This window comes from Trichogramma pretiosum, unplaced genomic scaffold (assembly GCF_000599845.2).
Source record: "Trichogramma pretiosum strain Unisexual culture from Peru unplaced genomic scaffold, Tpre_2.0 scaffold41, whole genome shotgun sequence".
Lineage (NCBI taxonomy): Eukaryota > Metazoa > Arthropoda > Insecta > Hymenoptera > Trichogrammatidae > Trichogramma > Trichogramma pretiosum.
Window position 1 is genome coordinate 1,516,502 of NW_019640824.1, and position 8,796 is coordinate 1,525,297.

At 39.0% G+C, this 8,796-nt stretch overlaps 1 protein-coding gene across 1 annotated transcript; it reads left to right on the top strand.

Moving 5' to 3' along the window:
- Positions 1 to 2,526: 2,526 nt before the first annotated feature.
- LOC111694582 (zinc finger protein 397-like) lies at positions 2,527 to 8,776 on the top strand (the record flags this gene model as incomplete). The annotated part of the gene is made up of 6 exons (XM_023463237.1): positions 2,527 to 2,569; positions 4,434 to 4,739; positions 6,129 to 6,220; positions 6,286 to 6,601; positions 8,043 to 8,146; positions 8,219 to 8,776. Coding segments are annotated over exons 1-6 (1,419 nt in total), but the record flags the coding sequence as incomplete, so codon positions are not given.
- Between the last annotated feature and the right edge of the window lie 20 nt (positions 8,777 to 8,796).

Below are 8,796 nucleotides of genomic sequence, written 5' to 3' on the forward strand. Positions count from 1 at the left end.
CAATTTGGTATGCGCGCGAAACTCGCTCGGGATGGAAGCTCGGCATTTGAAATTTCGTAGATCGATGCGAGTATACGCGGGACCGATTCACTGCGTCAGCTCAACCGAGCGAAAATTTTTTTCTTTTTTATAACTATAAAGATGAGCATGAAGTTCGGCGTGCCAGAAACGTCCCAAAATTTGTTTGGATCTTTTTTAGGCCCGTCTGTCACTCTGTGTCAGAGGTAAGCGTTTTTTAGCATTTTTTCGAAATTCATTAGATATCGTTTAAAGTGGCTCGATCGAAAAAGTACAGTAGATCTCTTTGATAGGAAATTTTCCAAATTTTCAGATAAAATACATTCCAATGTGAATTGAGCACTCTGGATGTTTTTGAAATAGAAACAAATCTCGAAATTTCATCGATTATAATCCGCACTTTCATTCGCGAAAATATTTACAAAGCCTGCTCAATATCTCGACTTCTGGCCAGTAAATTGTTGCAACGGTTTGCTTTGTTTTGCGGTCGGGAATCGGGAATGGTGATCATAAATTTGACTCCCGAAGACCTGTATGTCATAAAATGATTTCGACAATTTTTAACTCGAGCGATTTTTGGATTTTTGGATAACACCATTTTTTCAAAAATCCAAAAATCGTTCTAAAGTATTCGGAAAAAAATTCAGGCGTGTTCTTTGATCAATTCTAAACCATTTTTGTTCCATAACTTTTTTTCGTAAAGTTGATGGTTGTCAAGTTGAAAACTCTTGAACGATAGGTTTCATTTTTGATTTCGGCTGAGAACTTTCAAGAATTTTCAACTTGATAACCATCAACATTACGAGAAAAAGTTATGGAACAAAAAGGGTTTAGAATTGATCAAAGAACACGCCTGATTTTTTTCGGAATTTTTTGGAACGATTTTTGGATTTTTGAAAAAATGGTGTTATCCAAAAATCCAAAAATCGTTTCAAAAATTCTGAAAAAATTCAGGCATGTTCTTTGATCAATTCTAAACACTTTGTATTCTACAACTTTTTCTTGTAAAGTTGATGGTTATCGAGTTAAAAATTGTCGTAATCATTTTATGTCATACAGGTGTTCGGAAGTCAAATTTATGATCACCATTTTGAATTTCGTAATTATAACTGTTTTACAATAAATTATACAAGCCATTGACCAAATTTATATGCATGAGACGCACGAGCGAACATTTTCTTCGTGTTTAAATTTGAGTTAAACGAGATTTTTTTCTCGAAATTTCATGTTTTTTTACAAAATTGTTTATAACTTTTTATTGAATAATTTTTTTTTAATTCTGACCCCGGATTCGAAAAGTACATTAAATTTTACGTGAGAAATGACGTATGAATAGTTTTTTAACAATTTTTAGTCGGTGTAATTCATCGCTATAAATGTTGTCCAATAATGGTCATTTCAGGCGTTGAAAGGTTAATTTTTTTTGAACAAGCAGATTCAAAGTAGTCCGCACACGCGCGAGTAGTTTCGCCGCCTCTGCGGGTCGTAACTGGATTAGATCGTAGGGCAACAGACTCAACTTCACCATTATCTTTTTCGCTTCGCGCGTGAACGTCTCGTCCTTAATACCAAATTATTTCAAAATGCTCCGAACTATGGAGTAATTCGTGTTTACCGAAAAATCTCATGATCGATAGGGCGTCGCTTCTATATCCAATTCATTCTTTTTTTTAAGACGTTCAGCGATGGCCAGAATTCCAGAAGTTAATCTCAACTTACTAAATCTATACTATATGTTTCGGTGTTCCTTTTTCACCTAATCGTGTTTTTATCAGTTACATTTTCGATCTGTTTTTAGTAACATAAGGTGCTGATGTAATGAATCTTTTTATGTAATGCATGATCGTGTGCTTATCAATATAGTAAAAGATCCAAACTTGTTTTATAAAAAATATATTTATTAACAATCCAAAATTCCATAACACTAAACATAAATTAAATATTATACATCATATGACTATAGTACTTTCTTCGCTTTGCGCTCGACTTTCTAAGCGAGTTTTTTCTCTTCTTTGGAGGCGCGTTTTTACGCTCAGCCGCCACGCAAATGTTCCACAAGTCCTGATTCGAAAATGACGGCTTGGCGAGGATCAGCTCGCAACAATCCCTTGGCACCGAGTAATGTATCAAATCCCAGAAAGGATCAATGGTCCAGCGCCGGAAAAAACGTTTCGTCAGTTTCTCGCACACATGTTTGCTGCAGGCCCTGTAATACTTCACGGGCACTTGATCGTAGAGCCGGTTCGCCCAGACGAATTTGTGGTAATCCTCTAAGGATAGTCGCTTGGCCGCCTGGTCGGCTCCCATGAGAATCAGGTCGTGCAGCGTAAGGTCCGGAAGCAGCTTCACTTCCGTCGTTGTATCCGCCAACTCTTGGTCCTCGGCGAGACATTTTTCCAAATCAATCGTCGATTTGTCAAACAGTCCGTGTCTCGCGAACAGTTTCATGACCATCTTCGCCTNGTCGTTTGACGGAACGGCCTGCATAGGCATGCATATGCGTGAGAGATGGATGCATACAGATGCATGATGTTACTGACAGACTCGTGTTGTAAATCAAGTTTTGAATTCCACTTAGTTTTAACAATTTTCATTGCTTAAAAAATTAACAATATTTATCAATAATTGAACTATCCATTCTTAGTCATTGCAACGTCTGTATCTGTTACATCGATCACTGCGTCTGTCTGTCTCTCTCTCTCTCTCTAGCACATGCCTAGTACATTTCGTTCAATCAAACGCCGGAAATGATATTAGAAAGTTTTAATCGACACAATAAAAGTAGCTAACAAAATTTTTCGAGCATTTTGAAACAGGGGGAATTTTTATGGAATTTTTGAATCACTACTTCAAAAAAAAAATAACTTATATTCATATAAAACATAACTCATTTTTACTCGAAAACTACTGAATTTAGAGAAAAAGGGCAAAAAACCAAAGTTTGAAAAGGAGTTCAACAACTCCATAAAAATTCTCTAAGATACCTTGATAGTCGTGATCACCCCTGATCATATTTACATCGTGATTCCCTAACGGTAACATTGTGAAAAAAAAATCAAAAACTTGATTTTTTGCAATAAATTTTAGGTTTTTTTTCGTATAAGTAGCCATAACTTTTTTATTACGCAAAGAATCGAAATTTCGAGCTCAGTTTCTGAAAGGACATTAAATTTTACATCGAAATAGGTCCATACGAAACTTTTTGGAGGCCTCAAACTAAAAAAAAAATCGCTGCGAAAACCAACAAAAAAATCGAGCATTTTGGTCGTCAATGGGTTAAACGAACTCCCGAAAGACGACATCGAGTTCACACAAATACCATTGAGTAAATAAATACGCATATACACAATGAAAAATTTTATATGCTGCTCCCACGTCATCGTATGATTGGAGGGCTCCATATAACCCGCTACTGATGGCAAAAATTATAATTGATAAAGGAATTGGTTTTAGCTCTAATTGATTCGCTTTTGAAAAATGTTTACAGTAAACTAATTGAGCTAAAGGGTTTATTGTTTGACGAGGTGTCCAGGGCATGAAAAAGTTAAAGCATAAATACTTTCCATGCAGTTGGACTTGACTATCTAAGCCTGGCACAGAGATAAGCTTAATACATATTAATTTCAAACATTTTATGATATTTAAAACTTCATCATGCCCTGTAATTTTTTTGCAAGGTCACTCGAAAAAATTTAGTGAAGATCTGTGATGAGGAGATGAAAGGCTTTGCTTGTAGGTGAGTTTTTGATTGTATAGTCGAATTTTTCATTGGGGAAGATAGTAAAAAAAGCGGACAAAACTATTAGAGATAAAAGTTGACGTCCAGTACCGCCACTTGTTACATTTTTTTCGTCTGCTATCATAATCGATCTCCTATTTACCCATATCCGCGCCATATCGATCCTAGATCACAAATTCCTACGTTACCAACCCAACTAGTGTTACGATGATGATAGACAAATTAATTCTGCGATTCATATTTATTTTATATTTTTTTTAACTTAACGCTCGCCCCCCTTTCACGTCGCCGCATCTTGTTTTGCAGTGAGAATATTTCTCCGTGTACCAAATTGTGGGAGCGAAGAGATGATACAGAAAGAGATATTGTAGCGCCCGCTTTCTTCGGGTTTTCACACTGGTGACGTCCAGTACCGCCACTTGTTACATTTTTTTCGTCTGCTATCATAATCGATCTCCTATTTACCCATATCCGCGCAATATCGATCCTAGATCACAAATTCCTACGTTACCAACCCAACTAGTGTTACGATGATGATAGACAAATTAATTCTGCGATTCATATTTATTTTATATTTTTTTTAACTTAACGCTCGCCCCCCTTTCACGTCGCCGCATCTTGTTTTGTAGTGAGAATATTTCTCCTTGTATGGTCACAATAATTGTAACAAAAACAGTGGTGATAGAAGTAGCAGCGACGGCGTCGGCGAAACCGATCGTCACGTCGCAGCGACTGCTGGCCAAGGACGAGCGACCCGAGCGCTGCGACATCTGCGGCTTCGGCTTCCCGGACCTGAAAATCCTGCTGCTGCACAAGCAGATCGCGCATCGGGTGCCTGAAGCCCAGGCACGCCTAGGGCCCGAGCAGCTGCACATGAAGAACTTCCCGTGCCACCTGTGCAGCAAGGTGTTCACCATCAATGGCAGCCTCATGGTACACATGAAGGTCGCCCATCCGGGCGTCAATCGGCCCGTCAATCCAGGTACTTGTTTTAACAAATATAATATAAAACCACTGGAACCTCATAAATTATAATAAATCCATTGATGTCGACGCGACGCGATGTCCATACGTGTGTGCACTCACCGCAGGTGAAAATAGTATGTAAGATCTGACTCCAGATCTTGTATTCTATAATCGACGTCAGAACTTATTTCAGATCTGACATCAGATCTAATGTCAGATCTGGAGTGACTGTATTGCCTTTAACTAATCAAACAATAAGTTTATTAATAATTAAAACTTTATAACAAATTTAGTTATATTTTAATAATCACATCGATTATACCTTAAGAAAAATTCCTACAATATTTAGGTTTCCGATAATGTGAATTTAAATTGATTCAACAACTTTTATTATTAAGATTTTTTATAAAATTTTAATTATAAACCTATTGTTTAATTAATTAGAAGCAATACAGTCACTTCAGATCTGACATTAGATCTGATGTCAGATCTGATATAAGTTCTGATGTCGATTATCGAATACAAGATCTGAAACCAGATCTGGAGTCAGATCTTACATACTATTTTCACCTGGGATACACCCACATTATTGGAAAACGATGAGATGTGTCTACGTTGCAGGACTGCTAGTCGTGAGCGACGAGGAACGAGTGGCCACGATGCTGAGGGTCGCCTCGCCCACCGAGCCCATAATTGCCCACAAGTCGCCCGTGACTTGGATTTTTACAAAGTTCGAGAGGCGTAGAATTTTTTGAACCGCAGAATCGATCAAAGCCACTACCGATACCATGAAATTATGGCTTTGATTTTTTTTCCTTTTTTTGGATTTTCGTGCATGACGTGTCGACGACACGAGTAAATCGCTGTATATTATAATGTACAACCCGTAGGCTATATCTTCTTTTTTTTGTTATAATCTACGGATAATTAATAATAATGTCACAGCTTTAAACCCCCCATGAATTAATACTCGCAGCTCCACGTATATATAGATATAAAAAAAGCACAGCCAAAGCTTTGAACACCCCCGTTGGTGCAGTCTGGAACAAAAAAAAATAAACAACGAGACACGAACTCTGAAAATCTGAACGAACTACAACGAATCAGATATTCTGTGTATAAAACAATATTATTATCAACAATAATATAATGTATGTTTAATTATTAGTTTATTATCCCCGAATCGTCACGCACTTCGCAACCGCACCATCACCACCAGCCCAATTTAGGAAGTGTATTATGATATCACAATGCTTTTTATTTATTATCGTATTGTAGCAGCTATGAATGAAATTTTGAATCCCCCGATGTTGTAAATAAAGCTGAGAGCTAGAGTTGTTTTTCTTCAGTTTTTCTTTCTAATTATTCGGTCTCTCGCTCGGCGGGGCCCGTAAACGAATTACAGACAGACACGAGATGAAGGAGTCGGAGGGTTGCATATACAAGAAAACCGACAAAGGCTTCGAGTGCCCGAACTGCGGCAAAGTTTTCACCAAGGTACAAAGTAGTAAAACAATTAAATTTCTTCAAATTAATGTCCAAATTACGTTCCGCGCGCGCAGGAGCAAAACATCATCCAGCACATCAAGACGCACGACAGCAAGCAGTGGGAGTGCGACGTGTGCTGCAAGCTCTTCACCACCAAGTACTTTCTTAAGAAGCACAAGCGGCTGCACTCGGGCGAGATGCCGTACAAGTGCGGCCTCTGCGACAAGACCTTCACGTTCCAGCAGTCGTATCACAAGCACAAGCTCTATCACAAGGACGAGAAGCCGCACGAGTGCAAGACCTGCGGCCGGGCCTTCAAGGAGCTCTCGACCCTGCACAATCACGAGAGGATACACACGGGCGAGAAGCCGTTCGAGTGCGAGTCCTGCGGTGCGTATAATGTACCAGTTGACGGAAGAAAAAATCGGTGTCACGGGGCAAGAATAGGCGGTTTTTTTTCACAAAAAATCACACTTCGTATTATGGCGAGAAAACTGTATTCCAGAAAATAGAGGAAACTGTCGATTCTTGTCACATGACACCAAGTTTTCTTGTATATAATACAATTTGTGAGATAACACGTCCAATGAGAAATGTGATACAAAAAAAAAACTATTTTATAACAAATTTTACTACGTTATATAGATGAATAACTATCCTAGCTTGCCCAACTGTGTGTTTTGTGTAATGAAGAATTATCCCATCATTGCGCCTCCTATGTCATTGCGCGTACTTAAACGACACCCTTTTCTGTATAGCTAAGCTGAGATTAACAAGGATGTACACTTTTTCTTTTAGGCAGCTCAATAGGTTAACAAAAGCTTAGCTTGTTAACAAGTGAAAAATTTAACATGTCATCGCGTGTACTTAAACGACACCCTTTTCTCTAGCTAAGCTGAGATTAACAAGGATGTACACTTTTTCTTTTAGGCAGCTCAGGAGGTGAACAAAAGCTTAGCTTGTCAACAAGTGAAAAATTTAACATGTCATCACGTGTACTTAAACGACACCCTTTTCTCTAGCTAATCTGAGATTAACAAGGATGTACACTTTTTCTTTTAGGCAGCTCAATAGGTGAACAAAAGCTTAGCTTGTCAACAAGTGAAAAATTTAACATGTCATCGCGTGTACTTAAACGACACCCTTTTCTCTAGCTAAGCTGAGATTAACAAGGATGTACACTTTTTCTTTTAGGCAGCTCAAGAGGTGAACGAAAGCTTGGCTTGTCAACAAGTGATAAATCTAACATGTCATCGTGCGTGCCTAAACGAATCTCTTTTCTCAAACTACGTTACTTAGTAACTTACGTTACTACGTTATGTAGATGAATAACTATCCTAGTTTGCCCAACTGTGTGTTTAATGTAATGAAAAATTATCCTATATTGATTTTGATGGGCAAGAAATTATTTTAATACGATTTCGGCGTTAAAAAATTTCTTGTAACATTTATTTTCACTGGTGTCTTACATGAGAAATCTTTGTAATTTTTATAGCGCTTACCTGAAGATGAGATGGAACTTGGCTCGAAACGTGGTAATTTAATACATTTTTTAACACCAAGATCGTGTTGAAATAATTTCTTGCCCATCAAAATCAATATAGGATAATTTTTCATTACATTAAATTTTACTATGTCCCATAGTAAAATTATTTGTAAAGTTACAAGAAATATTACCTCACAATACACATTTTTTCATAGTACAATTATTTTCATAGTGATTTGTACGAAAATTTTTTCATTTTAATTATTTTTCTAACAACAATTTTCTCACTGTATGTATGTCGATCGGTATATAAGATGGATTAATAATTGAAGATCTGCATTATAGGTAAATGCTTCAGGCAGAGGGTCTCGTACTTGGTGCACAGGAGGATACACACGGGTGTCATGCCTTACGAGTGCACGATTTGTGGCAAAAAGTTCAGATACAAGGTACGTATACAACGAAGAAAAATGAAACGAAAAATAGTTGACTTCATTTTTTTTTTCCTTTTGATCGAACAGGTCAGCCAACGCACGCACAAGTGCGTACCTTCGAGCAACAGCACAGCCACCGCCAGTGGCAGTAGCAATGCCGATTCCTCGGCTCGAGCTGCTGCGACGGCGACGTTTCAATCGGAAGGCGACAACGCGACCGTTTATCCGGACGTCAATCCCAACAACAACAACAGCAACAGCAGCAGTGGCAGCAATTTCTTGCTCTTAGCCGGCGGCGGCAAGGAGCAGGCGCTGAAACGAAAACTCGAGGCCGAGATCGAGAACGAGGACGGCAGCTCGACGTTGCACCAGCAGCAGCATCAGAACAACTCCAACGACGATTTCGCCAATCTGTGCTGGGCCACAACCACCAACACTACCAAGAGCAGGGACGACCCCAAGGACAACGAGATAACCATACTGGCTGTGATAAACGACAAACAGCAGACAACGACGACGACAGTCTGGCCCGGCAAGAAGATGCCGGACTCGCCGAGCACCGACGACAGCCTCATGAAGGAGCTGGACAAGGTCAGCGAGGATTACCGTAGCGGCGTGTGGTCGTCCCTGACGCAGGCGCAGGCGGTGCAGTCCTCGCCCTCGAG